The sequence below is a fragment of the Coturnix japonica genome, chromosome 26 (genome assembly GCF_001577835.2).
Source record: "Coturnix japonica isolate 7356 chromosome 26, Coturnix japonica 2.1, whole genome shotgun sequence".
Taxonomy (NCBI): Eukaryota; Metazoa; Chordata; class Aves; order Galliformes; family Phasianidae; genus Coturnix; species Coturnix japonica.
In genome coordinates, this window is record NC_029541.1 from 1,086,302 (window position 1) to 1,106,337 (window position 20,036).

A 20,036-nucleotide genomic window follows, 5' to 3' on the forward strand; every position below is an offset into this window, starting at 1 on the left:
CCCAAAGCAGCCACCGACCCACCAGAGTGCTGTAGCCATGTGCTGCTCCAGCCCTGCAGGTCTCTTTATCAAGGAATAGTTCAACTAAGTGCAAAAACCCATCCATGTGAAGCAGTTCTAAAACATTATCACCCTCACATACCTGTTAGTCTGAAATCTTGCCCCTTTTTCTGCACAATGCTTGTTAATTGTGCACTTGTATTAATATACACAACGTGGGAAGGGCTTGTGGCTGACTCCCACCACTCAGCACTGCCATGACCAGGAGAAGTGATACAGCATCACCCCATGACCACAGAGTGAGGAATGCGCCCTCTGGATTCCCCTTCTCTGCCAAAGTCACTTGGAGGTCAGGTTTCCACTCAATGCTTCACCGCAAAGGAAGGACGAGATTCATCCTCCACTCACTGCAGGAAGGAAAAGAAGTTTGGAGAGGTCTAAATCTGCCTGGAAATATTTCTGCATCCCCTTTTAAAGGTATGGAGACGAAGCCCAGACACATGAGAAGGCAGTGACAGGCACCCTGCTGCTCAAGGAGACCATAGCAGGACCTTGATCTTTGCAACCCGCATCTGTTGCACTCATCACCTCAGCATCCACCCCTCCGTGCAGCATAGAGGGGTGACAACGCAGCAGTTTGGACGCTAAAGGTACATTTATAGGACCTGCACACATGGGTTGGCCTTCCTGGCAATAACAGACATGGAGAAAGCTGAGCGACTCCACAGTTCTCTGCCTCAGTGTTCAGTGGCAGTCAGGCTCTCCGTATCTCACATCCTTGAGGCTCTGGGCAGGAGTTGGGAAGAACAGAATCCCCACTGTAAGAAGAGTGAATTGGAGAGCAGCTGATGGGGCTGAACGTGCACAGGGCTATGGGGTTGGGTGATATCCATCCCAGGGCCCTGAGAGAGCTGCTGATGGGGCTGTCATGCTGCTTCCCTCCATATCTCAGAGCTGTGGCTGTCAGATGAAGTCCCCAGTGACTGGAAATGGAGAACCATCAGTCCCATCCCTTGGGAGCTGTGCTCTTCAACACTGTTACTGATGACACACAGCAGGACTGAGTGCACCCTCAGCATGTTTGTGGAAGACACTGAGCTGAACAGTGCAGTTATACAACAGAAGGAAGGAGATGTCATCCGAGAGGACCTGGGGCAAGCCTGGGAATGAGGTGATTTTTAAGGTCCCTTCCAACCCAAACCATCCCACGATCCCACGATTCTTTCACACCAGGCTCTGAGGTTTCAAAACATCAGTAATTGAAACCGGGCTAACTTGTGTGACAGCCTCAATCACAATTAGAAGGCTGACAAAGACCAGCTTAGTCATCAGGTGGAGCAGAACAGCCCCACATCACAGCTTGGTGCATCCCTCCAGGACCCAGTGCTGTGTTTCTGCTGGGGAGGGGTGGCAGTGCTGAGCACAGAACTCACAGCTTGAGCCTCAAAGCAAAACAAAACCTGAGCTTTCGATTCCCTACTAATTAAAAGTTAATTAGTCATCCAGTGCAGATGCCTCACAGATTGACAAAAAGCATCTTGGTGGACAATAACTCATTTTAAAGAGAAGGGGTAGCACGAGGAATAGCATCCTTATTAGGCAGGAGAGAGGCAGTAAATGAGATGCAATATGGCAAAACACGTCCGGCTCCATCATTACCTCAACAAAGGTGCCTAATTTACACTTTCTTCCTGCTGCCTCATACAGCTTACTTTCAAGTTCTCCCCTGTGTAAGTATGAAACCTGATCTTCCTTTGCAGCTCCCTCGTCCTCACATCCCAGTGTTTGTAACACTCAAGGTCGTGGTTTAGATGCGACTGCTTCTGTCTGTTAAGGATATTCCTCAGTATGCAACACCAGCCTGTTCTGCACCATCCATGTCAGAGAATATTTGTACAGCTACTGAACAGACAAGAGACAACACAATCCAACCCTAAAGCCCCCAACCTGAGCACTGCCACATCACTGGTCACAAAGCCAACACCATGACATGCTGACCAGGCAGTAACTTCAGCCTGAACTCCATTTACAGGCAACATTATCTTAAATTCCTTCTCATCCGTGAGCACTGCAGCACGAATGCCTTCTGTCTTAGGGCAGTGGTGGTCAGATCTCTTTTCAGACACTTCTCCTTTGAAATATCTGTTCTCTCCCTTCCTTGGCAAAGGCCACCTGTGTTCCTCCTACCCAAACAGGCCCCATTTCTGTAATTGGAGAGGAAGACCAATATACAACAAGATGACACATCAGAAAGAGGATTAATTCAGATATCCCCTTTAACCGTATTGGAAGTCTTCACCCTATACAACATTGTGTTGGTGAAGCAGATTGAAGCAGCAGAGTATCTTCACAAAGAGCAGCAGCCAAGAATGGGAAACAAAGGCAGGATTTGCAGGCAGAGCTGCAGAGCGACGCTCGCAGGTGATGTGAGCCCACAGCGAGCTCTGCAGGAACGCAGGAGCCCTCCTGGGAGAGCAGAATTCTAATAAAACTTGAAGGATGAGGGAAAACGGTTGGTATTTTTGGAACAAATCATCCCAAGCCAATCTCCTGAAAGTCCTCGCTGTCATTTTCCACCTCAGGTTTACCACGCTCTCTTGTACGCCGCTGAATTACTTCTCATTCAGCTGACTTCTCTTTCATTTGGAGCCAAACCTCCCTATCTCCCCCAGGCAGAGACTCATGGAAGAGTGCATTTGCTTCCCCAAATGAGAGCATTTGAAGGGCTGAGCTGAAGACAGCACTGAGGCCACACAGCACCAGGATGCTCCCCCACACCACAAACCTCCTGTCTGGGTTTGACTCCATCTGAGACATCAAACACAGCCACGGAGCATCTCTGCCCACCAGCACATATTGTGCTGAGCAGGTGGGAAGGCTCCAATGTTATTCTGTCCTGGAGCAGCACTTTTGGGCACAACTCAAGTCAAAGTGCAAACAGTCCAGGCACTGCTGGGACCCCCAGACTTCTGTTGTTTGCTGCTCCATCCCAAATCTTCACAACCTCCACCTCTGGATTTTGCACCTGCAGGAGGAGTCGTGCTGCACGTTTGGTGCTGTTCCAATCCAGGGAAATACTGAAATCCAGGCTGAGTGTATTATGTAATACTTCATCCATTCTGAAGCCACATCCATTCTCGTGACACCTCTCTGGAGAAACAGAATGAACTGCACTGTCCTGTCCTCTTACATACCATAAGAGAATTGTTCTGGGTCTAAAATAGCCTGTAAAAAAAGCCCAACACAACCAAACCCCAGCAGCCCATGGCAGGGGGCTGGAACCTTGAGGTCCCTTCCAACCCAAACCATTCTATGATTCCATGAAAACAAAACAAAGAAAAACTCAGTTTAAACACAAAGTACCTATATTAAGTATTGAACTACTGATGGCAGCTAGAAAGAATAGATTCTGGATTGGATTTCCAATTGCTTTCCTGTTATTGGGTTGACACACAGAGCTAAAATCCATTGTGAAGGACACCTCCCCCTCAAAACAAGAAGAATCCAAGCAACATTTACATGATGGCCAGAATTTTAATCAATTCTTCCATGCCATCCACCTCATGTCATCCTGAAGCCTTTCCACACGCAAACCATCAATTACTTTCTTCCTTGGAAGAATCTCCCATGCATTTGCCTTCTGCTACACCCACATGCTTGGGTGTGAGCACTATTTGTGAAGGCAATGCCTGTGGCCAAGCCCAATGTTGCTCTGACAGCTCAGGGCACTGCTTTATCACCTGGGGTGCCACAGATGGAAGGTTCCTGTATCAGCAACCATCACAGCTTGGTACATGGGCACCGCTCTGCTGCCCCTCTATGTAGGAACTCATGGTCAGAAGGTCTCGAGTAATGATGAGACGGGCGGATTGGGTTAACCTGCACAGAGAAGGCTGAATCCTGCTGGCACCACTGCCCTCCCTTCTTGATTCTCAGTACCCCACGTCCTTTGTGCAATGAGATTCTGCCAGGAGAGAAGCTGTTTGTTTCTGAATGAAATGGTCTGAAATTGTTGGTGCTTTACTAGCCTGGGAGATGCGATGAAAAGCCTGTCTTCAAGGCTGCAACATAAGCCTTGTTTCTTGATAGCCAACTCTGCGTTCCCCATGAGCTGCAATCCAGGCTGTAGACACTGAATCCAGAGCAGTGCTGTTATGTGGGACAGCACAGGGTCAGAGCTGCATGCACAGTAACGCCCAACCTGCTGTTATTTGGGATGATGAAAAGTTGACAGAAAAATACACGCTATATAAAAACACCGCTTTAAAACACTGTAAATAAATCACTGTAAAATTCTATGCAAGCTTTAACAGGTTCAGTTACAGCTTCACAGGGTTTATTTAGGACTGAAAAAGGCAGCAACGGTTCTTCTCGGCAGCAGAAGGCTGAAGGGCTGTAGCAAAGAAACTATTGGTCAGGCAATAAGCTCTGTTGTAAACGTGATGTAAAGGCACTGCAGCACTTTGCCATAAATGGAATACAAACTGTGCAAGGCTCTCCTCTGCAGTGCACCGAGCAGGATTCCCAGGAGCAGACCTGGCATTATGTCTTATGGATACGAAGCAGGAGAGGATCTTCCTCCCCTCCCAAACACTGCTGCCATTCTATATTTGTACATAGAGCATCATACGGGACTCCGCTTTTTATTCCCACCACTAAATTTACCATAGAAATGCTGGAAGCTGTACCCATTAGGCTCACCTGGATTAGCATGAAGCTGCAGCAGGAGATAATTTTAGTGTGGGCTGAGATTAGCACATTTTATATTTAAAACCTGAGAACCTTCTTGCCTTCTTACAGACACAGAAAATAAAAAGCAGTGGTGAAAGAGTTAAAAGAAGCACCATTGTGAGCACAGAAACCTCAATTTAGCACCTACAGGCATCAAAACACACACATAGGAGGTGAGTGTTCAGGCAGTTCTATGGGTCCAAACTGAGATGTTCGGAACAGGACAAGAAGGGGCACACAGTGATCAGAATGGGACATCCCCCACTGCACCAGCTGAGGACTGAGCTTAAAGAAAAGTCTACAAAGAAGGATTTCATTGCATTGACTTCATCACTTCTAGAAGGGATGTCAGTAAGAGGTTGCAGAGCTGGATGGCAATGGTATATTGATACCATATAATCAGGAATAGCAAACAGTTGGGATCCCCCTGAAGGCTGTAAATGCAACTGGATGGTGCAGGGGCAGCCCCAGCACTCCCAACTTTTATGCCATAATCCTACATTCAGGGGAGGGCTGCTGTTCACAGCCCATTTGCCTCATGCTCCTGCAGAAGCTGACTGTGTCTTTTCCCAGTCAGGCTTCCCTCCCAGCATCAGTGCCATGTTTTGCTCAGAAAAGCAGTGTGATGAGCACTGGAGGGATGATCTCCTCACCCACTCCAAGGTCCACCTCAGAGCAATGCTGATGACAAAATCAAGTGACTTCATCCAATGAAGGACAAAGCAGTGTCAGAACACAATATGTTCCAGCTCGAGTTGTTCAGCAGTTGCACTCTGTGAGTGGTTTGTGACATTACCTCCTCCCCAGCGCAGCAGAAGCAAACACACAGTGAGCTGCAAAGAGGAACGCAGCAGAAACTCACAAATATTAACAGGGAAATGAAGAAAGCCAACAGGAATATAAGAACCAGATGTAAACACAGCCATTTCCAGCTACGAGACTCAGAGTCACATCAGATGGATCGCAGTTTTTACAGTACAATGTGTGCATGTCTCACCTGCCCCCACCCCTCCATAGGGTCTTTGTGCCATGGAAGCAGCCAGCTCACCCACCAAACTCAACCCACTCCAAGAAACGTGTGGCTTCAACACATTGCTATCTAAGTACGATTCAAGCTATTTCTGGCCTTCCTTCAACAGCAGCAACAGATTGCGGTGCAGAAGGTTACGTTCCCTCCCAAGGATGCAATCTAGGAGTAATGAAAGAAAAACCTATTAAAAAAACAGTGCTCAGCATTCACTATGTGTGAGGTGCCTACCAGAGTGAGTAAAGCAAACACAGTGAGGTGTGAAAAACCAAAGCTGGGGGCAAATCCCTGCCAGGAAGGAGTTTCACAGCTTAAGGATTCTAGATCCTGACACATCAAACAATGAAGGCTCTCCTGCCAAACAGAGTTACTCCTAATAGTGAAACCGGCTTCCCAAATGGGAGGCTTCTCTCTGAAGAAAAGCATGTGGGAGGATATAAACTCAGAACAAAAAGTGACCTTTTAAAGACAAGGGTGACAAACAACATCACCACCCTTGAGTCACTGGAACACGCAATTTTTCCTACAGTGCTGTTTTCCAAAAGGATATTTTATTGCCAGAGAATTTGAGTTCGGTTTTCCAAACAAATGCTGATTATTCTTCATTCCTTTTCAGCCATCTGGCAATGCAGCTTCTGCTTTTCACTCCTTAAGGACGTATCTGGGAGAGGAACCGTTTACTCCTTCAGGGTCTCATAAGACACAAGGACCACTCACCTCACAGGGACTCTGCCACAAGGAAAGCATCGTCAACAGAACAATGAGGGAAGGAAGCACCGACTGCACTACACTTGTGTTGCATCCCCTGAAGCCATCTCCTATGGTCCACAAACAGCTCACCCTAATGCACACAGCCCTGCTCACCTGACACAGCCAAGAAGCACCACGCAAACATCAACAGCATCCATCCCACAGGCTGGATTTTCCTGGAGAACATCAGGAAAGATGTCTGCACTGTGGGCTGCAGGGTGATGGACAGGGAGGTACAACCAGCAGCTCCAGAGGGGAGCACAGCAGGAAGGATGCACACATACGGCACTGATCCCACTGCCACCCCATGCAGCACCATCACACTGCTCCTCACTCCTGAGAAGGAAGAAGGATCCATGGAAAGTTGAGTTGGCTCCTGTGCGAGCAAAGGAACAGAACCCTGGGTTGACATGGGATAAGTGGAACTGCCAGCACAGACCTCCCAGCAACACCAGCAAAAGCCAAGGAATCTGCTGGGTATCTGATCCATTGCTAAGCTCAGCTCCACGGCTTCAGGAGCAATCACTTGCTGACAACTACAAGAGATCTGTCACCCTGAACTATACCGAAACTATGAGAGTGAGTTACCAAACAAGAAGTTAAAGCATAAAGTTACCATGAATAGTCATGGCTCTGTGACCTTGTAAATCCTTCCTGGAGGACTCGCTGCTTTGCTTCATCTCCCTGGGACTTGCAGACTGCCCATCAGCTGGTTTTGTGTTACCCATCTCCACCGTGGACACTGCTTCACATTACACCTTCCTAATTCAGCTGCTTGGTGAATTACAGGAATTAACCTGAACGTATTTAGCTGTAACCCTGTAGTCTGCATAGCAGACTTGGACTGCTTGGCCTTTAAGCACAAACAATGTGTTTTTCCCAGAGCTGTAAATAGGGCCTGGACAGCCATGCTGATGATTTAAATGCTGCATCACCACGGATGGCAGACAGCAAGTCTGATACTCTTCTCAAAACATTAAGGTTAAGAAGAACAGAGGAGAATCATCTGTGCAGATGTGAAAAAAGATGTGCTAGAAGTATACAGAATGAATCTTAACGTCTGTAATGCCTTCCCCTTCCAGCTCCCAAGGAAGCCAGGGTACTCCAAATGCAATAAAAATGTTCTTCGCCACATTTCAGCTCCATGCCAAAACACTAACTCATGCTCTTGCAGCAATTTTCTGCTATTTTCAATCCAACTTTATATTGCTGGCTGTGCACATGTTCAAGATCCCTTCTCACTGCAGCGCACAATCTATTGCAGCATTTTGTTTATAAACAGGACTAAACAGAGCCAATCTCTCATAGTCTCCCTTTACACATAATTAAGACCTCTATAATTTAACTACAGCCATGCAAGTGATGCACAGCTACCACCTCTGTTACCTGGGATGTGGGCCAGGTGGCTCCGCTCCCTCATCGCAACACATCTATGCTGGAAGTAAACATTCCTTAGCAAAAACACTGCATCCTCATTGTCCCAAAGGGATCCTGAGCTGGCAGCAATAAGGTGTACGATGAACAACATCGCATCATGCTATCTAGGTGAAAAGATCTCCCTTACTTATCAGCTGGCAAGAAGTTCACCTATTTTGTTCCCTTTTATGAGTCAATTTTCCCTCGTATCTCAGCAAAACAGAGCAGGCTGAGAAGACATACCTTACCATATTAGGCAATCTGAGTCCTGAAAGCAGAGGACTCGAATCCTTTCTTAGCTTAAAAAGACAGTCCACGACATGACAGAAGCTGCAGGGTGCTGTGCTTTGTGCTGCTGAGACTGGGAAAAGGAAGCAAGGAAGGGCTGGGATCCATGGAGGTAGGTAGGACTTGAGGGCTCTGGTAGATGCAGTCTGGTTGTAACAGGCGAGGAACAACCCCAACTACAACTGCTTCTGATCTTTGGGTCATTTATCTTCTTTAAAAGATGGATTTGATAAAGAGCACAGTTAGAAAAGCTGAATTGGAAGTTTGTACAGGAGATAAAACGCCACTAAAAGCAAAAACACAGGAGAGAAAAGTGACATCCCCAAATAAGGGCTCCCAAGCTCCATTGTGGAACAGCTCCAACATCAGGACGTTCAGTTTGCATAACGAACTCTTCAGTTCATTGCCCTTCCCTTGGAACTCACAGAATCAAGCTTAGAAATGCAGCCCTTCCATGCGAGCTGTTGTTTCTATCAGCCCTCACCTGCACCTGCTGATTTCAGGTCAGTCACACAATTAGGCAGAAAGGGAATTAGTTACGAAGCAGAGTGGGCTTGGGCAGCACTTTGCATAATGTAGAATACTCACATTTCATAAATCAAAGCTCAAAGAGCTGAGAATGGGGCTTATCTAGCACCTCGCAGCGACCATAATCCATAATTGCATGCTTCAGTGTTATCCCTGCATCCAAGTTAATGCCATTAACGGGTCTGAGTTTCATGCTGTGCCATACAGACCGTCCTAAGGGAAGTCCATGGAAACAGATGTTTTCCTTGACACTTTTATTGCCTGGAATGCTGGGATGTCACCGACACGACACTCAGTGTGTTCTGCTGGATTTAAAGCTTTCCCCTGAGAAACTGTGTGCCACGTGGGTGAGACACACTTGTAAGGCCACTAAAGAGAACAACAAGTAGATAAACGCTCTAAATTATTGCATTTTTCTTCTTCTGTTATATTCAATACATCATTTGGAAACAGCTTTCTTCCAGATGAGACCCAGTTTTTTCAATTAGTCAACAGCACTACCAGACATCAGGTGTAAGTCAAAGATAGAAAGAGCCAAGGATATGGGAACCCCCTCCAAAATCAGTCTGGAACATGGATGTGTAAACCTGTACCCACCACCCCATCCTGGCACATGCTGACCCCACCATGATGCTGTTCTCACTGCTGACTGTGAGCAGCACAGGCATCCCACTGCAGCCCACCCCACTGCTCAGCTCCCCCCTACATTCTCACTTTGAGAAGCAGAGCCCAGATGGAGGCCAAGCTCTTTCCCCTTCTCTCTGCCCAATCCCAACAAAGTCTCTTTCCTTTACACATTCCTCCCAGTGGAACCATGCAAAAAACCCCTCCTAGAACTGCTTCCCCAGAGGCTTTTTCCAGCCGAAGCCCTAATGCCCTTGAACATTTATTCCACAATAAAACTTTGTCTGCTCTTCCAACTTTCCACATCAAATGGAACGTATTCAAGCAGTCTATATCACAAGGAGAAAGGCAGGGCTGGTAGCAAAACAAATGAAGGTTTCCTGACACATCCTATTAGGAGTCTGCTCTCAGTTGCCTACCACTCAGCCAGAGAGTCTGGGCTGCTTTCCCACGCTGGGTTTGGAAATCTCAGCCAAAATAATTCATCCACTTCTCAGAATTGCAGCAGCATCTTTGCTCCTTTTTCAAAGGCTGCACCTATCTTGTCTTTGCTGAACCTCAGTGCTGCACAGTTTGGAAGAGGGAATTGAAGCAGAGCCTTGCTTGGCTCCCGTGACAATCTGACTGCTTAGCAGCCAGCATACAAGCATTGGAGAAAAAAAGCTGCTCACAAACTCAGGGGGATCTGAGGGTCTGCAATGGGATATTTTACCACATTCAAATTCACAGCAATGATGGCTGCACCTGTCAGTCCGGAACAGCAAGTTATTACTGATAAATTAATGACTATGAACTGCATTATGTGCTTGGTGATAGAACTGTGTCCCAGCAGCTGCTCAGTGACTCCTACCAACCCGAGGGGCAGTTTGCAGCACAGAAATCCCTATGTCAAATAAACTGGGGGAGAGCAACCATGGCTTCGCCCCATTTGGACCAAGCACAAGAGGATGAAAAACAAGAATATTTTCTTTTCAATACAACAAATGCTTCCATCACTGTACTGAATTGCAAAGCATGTGAGAAGCCTCTCTGAGTTTTATGTTTCTATCCAAGATTAAATGTGCACAAGCAGGCTGACCTCCATGCAACCTTCAGTTTACTGTTTGCACATCACACTTGGAGAGCTTGGAAATGTACTCAGCTTTAACAATGTTGGAGTAAGTCATGTTGTCAAGCTCAAATGTGTTTTAGACAAAGACAGACAGCAACAAAAGAAACCAAGTCAATTTGGAAGGACTCGACAATTATTATGAAGAGAGGGCCTCAGAGGATAATGAGACTATTGCAATAACAAGGGAACAAAGAACAATCTCTGATGTGTTGCTTGGCAAGCCAAGCTCCCGCATGGAAACAAATCCATGAGGAGACAAGAGCTCAGATTTTAGAAACACAAAACATGCCATCCAAACCAACGTGGTCGGGACGATGCTGAGACACAAGGTCACTTGCTTTGTCTCTTTGAGATACCTGGCAGCTCTGCTCCATGGACACTGCTGCTCTGACTGCTCTCTCCAGAGCACACACTTTGGTCACTTGGGTCGGTCTGCAGATATTCTGCATCTTTTCATTAAGCAAACTGCTCCCAGCTCCCTCCCAATCAGCTCCTGAACCTCTTATATGAACAAAAGCACAGCCACAGGAGAATTGCTGCCACCAGCACTCAAGGAGCAAAGCACTTCCTCTGTTGGGAGATGTTTTCACTCACCCGAGTTTCCTTCACTTCCTCATTTCCATCAACGTCATCGTCATCCTAGGATGAAAAGCAAACGCTCTCATGAGGCAGTCTTGGAAACAGTTGTGTTGCTTTCTTTTTTTTTAATATCATAGCAAGATAACACATTATTTATGATTTGATGTTACAGCTATGAGAATTTCTACCAAAATAAGTGAGTAAGTGCCCATCAAGCTGCTCCTGGCTGATCAGCAGGTAACGTTAGGTGACCTAATGCCCATTTAGAAGACCTGAGTAGTGGAGAAAGCATTACTCTCAAAACTGCTACTGTGATCTGAGCGCTCCTGAGGACTCATTAAAAAAATAGCCAGGCTTTTCAGAGCCTGCCTCATGGATTTTCCATGGACCAAAAGGTGATGTGATTCCTCTGGAAGCACCAGTCTGAAATAGGAGCTGGAGAGAGATGGACCGAAGGGAAATCAACTGATCTGGAAAAAACATCTTAAGCTTGGAACTGGAAGGAAAGTCACTCAAAGTTATTACAAAGCAAGTTTTACTTCTCTAAGGGAGCCAAACTCACATCTTTTGTTGAGAAAATGATGCCGGTGCCTCTTCGCCTCTCTTTTGGCCGCCGTCTCTCTCGGATCGACTGTTTGTTGAGAGATCTGTCGTCTACATCTGCGTCTTCGCACTCTGGCCAAGCAAAGAAAGACTGATTTGGTTTCAGTGATTCACATCTGCACTTCTGCTAAGGCAACATTTCTTTTCAAGCCAATCAGGGTCAGTCTGGCTTGTGTTAAATTACAGAGGAGTGAGTAAACCAAAGAAAATGGAATCACAAAGCCCTACTACATCTGGCTACTCACATTCCTTCCTTTATCCGAGACCAAAGAGATTACACTAGCTGCCAGCTCTCACCAGGTCACCACAGTGTACTACTATTTCGCAGGACAAACCACAGTAGCAGAATCAGTACCCCAGCTCTAAGATCTAAATACAACATAGACTCATGTCAGTTAGTTACTCAAAATGGAAAACACTTCTATTCTCCTCTTCCATAAGCAATGGGCTTTATCCTACATTAACACATAACATCTGTCTGCTGAGATGGCAGCTTCCCACACTGCACCCCTCAGAAGAAGTAAACTTATTTACTGTATGCACTGCAAGTTCTAAAACTCATTAAAATCCCTGAGCTTCCTCCTGCTGAGCACATACCGTTCTTCTCCATCTCTGTGGCTGCACCTCTGAAGTCTGTTGGATTCACAGAGTCAAGACCCAGATACTTATTTGTTCGAGTTAGGTAAGAACTTGTATAAAGGAGAGGAGCTGACGTAGAAGGAGATACGGGTGTTGTAGGTTTGTCTGCTTGCACTGGGCACCTTAATCGCCGATAGACAGCCTATAAACAAACAGACATGACAACAAGTTAGAATGAGAAGGAAGCAGATCTGGGACTTCAGGCAGCTGAGTAATCTTTCAGAGGGTGATATTTCCTTCACCACCATCTCCCAGATCAGATACACACCAGAACAAATATTAACAGCACTGTGCAGCTATGTATATAAACACGGTAAAGTTCCTTTGCTGGGAAGCCAAGGATCTCTGTCTTTACCCTGCTGCCAGTAATACAATACATGAGTTACCTCAGAAACAGATGATTTTGAGTGAAAAAAAAACCAGGAGTGATGGAAGGGGAAGAACACTGGGCTACCCAGCTTTCCACTGCACCCAGAATATCTGTGCTACGATGGAAACACAAAGCCTCAGTCCAACCTGCACAGTAAGCACGGATCTAGGCAGCATTCCTACCATTTGCCTTCTCACTCCACTTCTTTGATTAGCATTTCTGCTTTCTGGTAAGAAACAGAGGAATGCATTTCTCAGTGGAGAGCAAAGGAACACCTTAACCCCCATAACGTGCAAACCCTGTGATGCAAGGATAATCCTCAGCATCTTTCCAGCACATATGCCCCCCGTAGAATAAACAAGGGACCCCATAAGAATTTCTCTCAGCCTACATGGTTTAAATCAACACAAGCAATGAGAGGCAAGGCGGGAGGATCACCTCCTCATCTGTATTCCTGCTCCATCGAGTGCGGGTCTCCTGCCTCTCACTGCTGTCCTCAGCAGGCTCTGTGCTCTCAGCCTTCTCACTCTGCTGCTCCTGAGCTTGTCGTTCTGCCCGGGAGCGGCTGAAGGTTCTCTCTGCTTCCTGAAGGTCTGTCAGTGTCACACCCTGGAGACAAAGTAAAGTGAGGATTTCTTAATTCGTGCAATTACATTTCAAGTCTTCCAGCTCAGGCAGCAAGTTTAAGGGGCTCAGCGAGCTTCTGCTTGGCCAACGTAATGCTTGTGGGCCTCAGCATTATCCTAACACAGAGAAAAAGCGTTTTGTTGCCTTTCCCAGTGTGCCCATGTAAGCACAACCCAAACATTCACGACCAAGCTACCAAGTAAAAGGAGGTGAGGATTTCCATCATCCGTTACCTGTGTGGATCTGCGCGTCTGCCGGGCCTGCCTGGATCGCGCCTTCCTCAGTGACTCTGCCTCCTCATCCCGTACCGGGGTCAGGTATGACCTGCAGCAAAAAAAAGAGGCAAAAGAGGTTAAAATAGAAATAAAGCAGACGTTCTGCCCTCCCCACTCAGTGAGCTCCAGATCTGAGGTATCGTTCTCTTTCCTATCTAGAAACATCGTGTCAGCTCTGTCTGCTAGCACTGCTGCTGTCGTCTGCACTGGGACATCCTTCCTATGAGCAGGGGATACAGAAATGCACACATCATCTCCCCCCCTGCAGCCTCTAAATGAACTCTTGAGCACTGAACATGTCCTGTTAAAAAAGCATAACCACTTGGTGCATTATTTACCCCTATTCACTACTAGTTAGCAAAAAATACCCCAAACGCCTCTTGTTCAGATGAAGATCTCAAGATACTGCTCAGACCCTCCTTCCTGCATTATATACACCATCATATTATTCACTATATTATATTCACCCTGCAACCTGCTGCCTTCATCAGTATGAAGCCCATCATAGCAGAAAGCAGCACGCATCACACAAAAGAGGAACATGGTGAGAAAGGATTAAGGGAGGAAAGAAACGACCTCCATGCACTGGAGTAAAGCGAGCCCCTTGGTACTGAAAAGCACACAGCTAACATAGAGATTGAACCACCACTGGATCTCATTAAACCCGGGAGATCTCAGCATTATTCACATGAAAATATCCTAACTGAACTCTGCACAGGCATTCACAGAGGAGGAACTTAAGAGGAATTCAGCGTTGCCGCAGCAGAGCAGAGCAGCGAGGCTCATTTCCATAGCGGTGGATTGGCTTCCATCTTAGGAAAGATTAATTAGATTGGATTCTTCAGCCTGGCTAATGGGGAATGACGATTAACGCTGCCTCGCTGTAGAAGAACCAGAGTGTCTGAAATGAAATGTTCTTTAGTGGGTCTATCACTGCCACAGGTTAGCAGAGTATCAAAGATGTAGATAGGTAATTAGCCAAGAAAGGGATAAAGATCTATCGAGGAATACAGTTCATTTGCCCTGGGATTCCTTGCCTGGTTTGCCCTCTGCAGACTACTTTCACATTTAATGTAACGGGCTGAGCAGATTTTTCATCTGATCCAGCAATTGATTAGAAAGATTACTGACTTTGCTGCACTATGGCAAAAAAACCCAACGAATCCTTGAGGCTGAATCATCCACAGATCATCTGCCCCGCAGCTTTTAGCCCTCTCTTCATGGCCTCGTGCCCAGCATTGATTTAGCAGGTGCGTGGCTGGCAGCACTGAGCAGAGGCTCCCATCACAGGCTGATGGAGAGCGGTGGGTGCCCCAGCTCCAGAGGCATTCAGGGCTGGGTTGGAGCCTTGCATGGCAGGGGTTGGAGCTCCATGGTGCTGCAGGTCCCTCCCAACCTAAGTAGTTCTACAGTCACTTAACAGGGCTTCCTCTGGTTGCACAGAGGTACTTCCATGGGAGCTCATACTCTGCACCTAAAGGTCAATGTGGTAGTTGGAAGAATGCAACTCAATAACCACGGTGTATGTTCCACCTGATAAGCCAGGCCCTGAACTGCTTTGAGTGTACAAGGAGGCTGAATGCCCACCCATGCCGGGGCTGCAGGCGATGAATTGTGCTTTGGGAGATGGCTACAATGGAGATGTCCACAATTGGGCTGCCTGCACCCATCTGCACTTCCAGGGTGCAATTCATCACCTTCAGCAAGAGCCTCTAGCACTGATCATGTGAATGCATTACAGAGCAGCTCATTTCTTCCCATTGATTACCCAGACAGAAACACCAGCAGTGATGGATGTTCCAACAGTGGAAGTGCCTAAAATTCAGAGCGATGAATTCTCCTAAGAATTTGCTGCTTGGTGAACAAAAACCTGCTGTTTGATGTGCAAAAGCTTTGCAGCTCCTAATTTTGTAGACAAGTAGTTCTCTTTGCTCCCCTTTATGCTGTGCAAATGGGCTGCCCAGGTAATGGCACATTAAGGAAACAATAAACACTTTCTGCAGCTTTTGACACAAGTAGGATAGCTGCTCTTTGCAGAGCATCCAGAAGCAATAAGCCACCTACAGGAAGAGTGCATTTGTAAAATATGCTGCAAGCTCAACTCAGAACAGCAGGAAAAAAAGCATATCCTGAAGCAGACCTATCAAGTCATGGTGTAGCTAAGCAAGGCGGGCAGCTTACTGCAATGGCTCTGCAATGGTGGAACTTGGATCCCATGCTTTGGAGGACTGTAGGATTCAGCAGTGAGAGCTCAGGAGCCACATGGGTGCAGCAAGGAAGCAGAGGAAGGATGAGAGCAACGCTCTGGCTGTGGGAGGAGGACCCAACACGTATGATGTGGTGCTGGGGGATCACTGGGCTTACTTGGGAACGCTCCTGCTTTGTGTGAGCAACATGAGATTGCTGCACTCAGCACAGCTTGGATCCAGCACGTGCGAGCACAGTGAGAGGAATGACATCTTGTCTCTTACTCCTGCTTCTTCCCACACCTTCCCTCTGCACCTTGAGAATGTATAAAAAATAGGAGCATTTTAAAGCCTCGTTAACAATTTTGCATCCAACCTGCAGCAGTGAGTTAACATTAAGATGAGCACGTTTTGCCAGGCAGAGCGGCACAGCTGGGGCTGCAGCTCTATTGATTGCTGACTTTTGGTTTCCATTTACACAATTCCCTGCTGCTCGGAGCTCACCCAAGGCCATTTTACAAGCATGAGGTAAACGAATTTTCTGATACAAATCAGCAGAGCCACTGCACAGCGACGCTGCTGCTTCCTCTGAGCAAGCAGCCACAGCCTGTTCTTTTGGTGATGAAAGAAGGTGGCTGTGCTGTACCATTTCAGATGCAAACAGCAGACACCACAGCTGCAGGAGTGACTGGAAGGAGGCAGCAAGGTGGGATGCAGCCACACAGTGGGGCTGGGCTGATTGCTGGATGGAGAGCGATGCACTGCTCTCCAGAGCAGAACAATTGCAAGATCACAGCAAGCTGAAGGAGACAGACAAGAAAAGTAGCACATAAAACAATCACAGAGATTTTGATTTTTAAGTAATATGATGCTTAATGAAGTGCACTATCTCTACCATCCCACTAAACCAAGCAAATACCATACGGTCCGTGCAGATCTTTAAGGAAACGACCCAACATGTTGTGTTTCCTTACAAGAAAACACCAATTTTCACTGTTAATTCTTTTAACTGGGGCACTATGACACAAACATGGATCCCACCAGCAGCTCAAGTAGCAGCAGTGAAACACAAATAGAAAGGGAGAGGCCAAGTAGGGCAAATGACAGAATGGATATCCAAAAGCTGGCAAACTAAGGATGCAACAACAAACCTGTGCTGCAGAGAAAGGAGAAGCCGTGGAGGGACAACCCTCCCATGTAAAGGGTGAATGGTACAGAATAAGAAGTGCCAACCTCTGCTAATGGATGCATGGTTAATGTGATGGCAACTCTTTGATTCCTCAGTTCAAATCCTCCTTCTATTTCAGAAGTGAGTCTGACCTGCTCTCCCCAGACACAATTCCAGAGGCCATATCAGAAGCCAGGACGTGGCTTGTGACTCCTCCAGCTCTAGATGAGATGGGTAAGGGGAGCCAGGCACAGGCTGGGCTTCCCACAGGCCGTTTGTTAGCATACAGATGGCTATCCAGCCTATCAATGTGTATGGAAAAGTTCTTTGCAAAAGCAGGAGACCACTATTCAAAACACTGTAGGCATTCCAAATCTCCTTACCGCACAGATCAATCTATGTAGATGTAAGGTGATCAAAAGATGGAAGGAAAGCCCATAGAAAATCTGAAGCACTGATATAGTTCCTTTGGAAACGACTGGAAAAGTACAGCATCCCAGCAATGCAATCCTACAGGCTGGAAGCTTGCCATTATCTAAGGAACTATCCATAGGCTGGGGAGGGAAGAGCAGCAAGAGCAGGTTTCATGGGAAACAACACTGATGGCAGTTCCTAAACAAGGTTCCCTAAGTTAGATATTAAAGCAGCAAATCAATCATTGATGGTTATGTGAGGATGGCTGGGCAGTTTGCTCTCCTGCACTCACATCCAACAATAGGTTTCTCTTCTGTTTATCCCTATGCTAAACAGGTTGTGTGCATCAGCTCAGAGTCAATGGAAACTTTTAGCACAGAAGTTGCCACAAAACGTTGTCTGACTACATCGCAGCAAGAGCATCCAACAGGCAGGAGAGAAGGATGACACATCAGACTGCAAAGATGGAATGGGGAGCAGCCAGACAACGCTGGGGTATTTAATAAGCAGAGGACAAAAGGATAACGAGATTTCAGGATCACAATCTTAAAAGCATCCTGCAGCTGTCCTGAAAAGGCTCCTCTGAGTATTTCCCATTCTCAGGCCTTTGCTCTTCCCTCCCATGCTGGTCCTGGCTGTTGAGAGCTGTCATTGTGTTCCAATCTGGACTGTGAATCTTGAGCTCAGGAAACCTCAAAAGCCTGAATTTCAATCACCTCTTACAGTCTGATTTGCAGGTTAACAAGCACAGGATGAAAATCTCTATCTGCCACAGCTTTGCTTTGCCCAATGTATTCAGCCGCTGATCAGAGAGATTATGAGAATGGTGATCTCTGTCACCTGTTAATCACAACAGGTCCCCTTTATCCCTCCTCAAAACTCAGCTTTGATGCCATGCTCACAATGGTTTGAGGTTACAGCATGGCAGCTGATGCTGGAGGAGCACTTCCACTCTGTGCTCATCTCCTCCTGTGCTGCTCCTGCAGGGCAGCCAGCTCAATGCCAGCCCTCTGCAGGCTGCACTACTGTGGTGCAGAGCAGTGAGAGCTGCCAACACACAGCAAGTCAGCAAGTCGTTCTCCCTGCTTAACTTCCCTTTAGTTATCAAATGCAATTAGCTGCAACCTCACAGGTGCAAATCCTTCCACGTTGGAATGCTTGGAAACTGGTTTGTGTTCAGCACACTGGGTGTCGATGCTCACTGCATCACAGAGCAATGAACACCGGAGTCTGCAGTGCTCAGAGGGTGAACCTCCGTGTTTAACAAACTGCTGCATGAAACAGAGAGGGATGAAACTCCATCTCCTGCAGCTGATGAGCAGACAGGCAAAGACACAGTTGCTTTACGTCCCTTGGTACTGCTCTCTCATTCTGAAGCAAGCAGCAAGCCAAACAATACGTGACATTTGAAACAGTCCTTTTACAGCCTTCCCAACAGCTGGTATCCACAGGGAGACAATGCAGGGGAGACAAGGCAGGTCATCCTCAAACAAAACACACTCCACACAAACCTCAATACCTGCCAAACTGCCTTTCACAGCCACCAAACACACTGAACTTGCTGGCCACGAGGAGCGTTCAGCTGCTGAGCTACAGAAACCTTTGCAAAGCGCTCAGCCGGCGAGCAGTGCTGCACAGCCTTCGGCTGCCACCCTGTGGAAGGAGACACTGAGCTGCTGCCTGCAGAGGTTCCAGGGATACACACAGGCATGAATCAGCCCGGGCTCAATTACTGAAAACATCACCGACTGTTAATAATATATACCAGATTCCCATTTCCTACTGAGCTAAGGTTGCAATTTCTTAGCGTGCGCCAGAAGCTCTGGTTCAATTTCATGACTCCGCTGTTCTCAGGAACACAAGATTTATTAAGTTGGCTCAAAAACTTGTTCTGTAGCAGTCCCTGGGTCACTGCTCGGCTCTGCCTGCTCCTCCACCTTTAGCATCCACGGGTTGGTGCTGTGGAGCAAAGGATTTGATGGAACAGCTGACTGTGCTAAACAAACTCAGCTGTACCCTCATGCAGCACCTCCATAAACGCTTCAGGTTCACTCTTTAGTTTAATGCTAGTTTTGATGCATCAGAATCCTGATCAGTAAACCCTGAAGTTCAGGTGATGCAGACGGAGCTGGAACCATTGGCACAACTTGCCAATGAACAGAGTTCTTATTAGATTCAATAATTAAATCTGTGAAACACATTAGTGGGTAGGATTAGTAAGGAAGGAGGAATCACACACAAGTCCTGCATGTAAAAAGGGATGAGGAAAGGCAGCTTTACCTTCTGCTCACTCCATGCTGTCAGGCTGCTGTTACATCGCTTAGTTCAAGCGGCGCCTGCTTCATTTCCTTGCCCATTCCTGGAGGATCCCGCATATATTCCTGCTTGGAGTTAGCAGGTCAACCTCCACCCTGAGCTCCTCCGCCCAGTTCAAGTGCCAAACTTCCCCCCTTCCTTCCCCTGAGCACAGCATCAGCCGTGGGCAGCTGAGCACACACCTGCTCACTCGCCTTGCAGGAAGGCAGGCTCAGCAGTGACCCCATCCCACACCCCGACCTTTTTCCAAATAAAAATGCAGGCTGATTTCTGATACAGCACCAGCAACAGCTCTGCTTCCCAACATGGAAAACCCAACGGCCCCAAGAATTCCTGCCCTCCCACGTCATCCGCGCCAGCAGCCCTTGAAAAAAGAGGACAACT

At 47.1% G+C, this 20,036-nt stretch overlaps 1 protein-coding gene across 7 annotated transcripts in view; it reads right to left on the reverse strand.

The window, feature by feature from the left end:
• The window catches only part of PPP1R12B (protein phosphatase 1 regulatory subunit 12B), a 79,141-nt gene that overhangs the window by 20,140 nt on the left and 38,965 nt on the right, over positions 1-20,036 (reverse strand). For all 7 annotated transcript variants that reach the window (XM_015884831.2, XM_015884835.2, XM_015884833.2 and 4 more), the window contains 5 exons: positions 13,527-13,617; positions 13,105-13,275; positions 12,255-12,438; positions 11,617-11,729; positions 11,070-11,114 (listed from right to left, as the gene is read on the reverse strand). In XM_015884831.2, the coding sequence (XP_015740317.1) occupies positions 11,070-11,114; positions 11,617-11,729; positions 12,255-12,438; positions 13,105-13,275; positions 13,527-13,617 (604 nt within the window). The remainder of the gene's footprint in view (positions 1-11,069; positions 11,115-11,616; positions 11,730-12,254; positions 12,439-13,104; positions 13,276-13,526; positions 13,618-20,036) is intronic.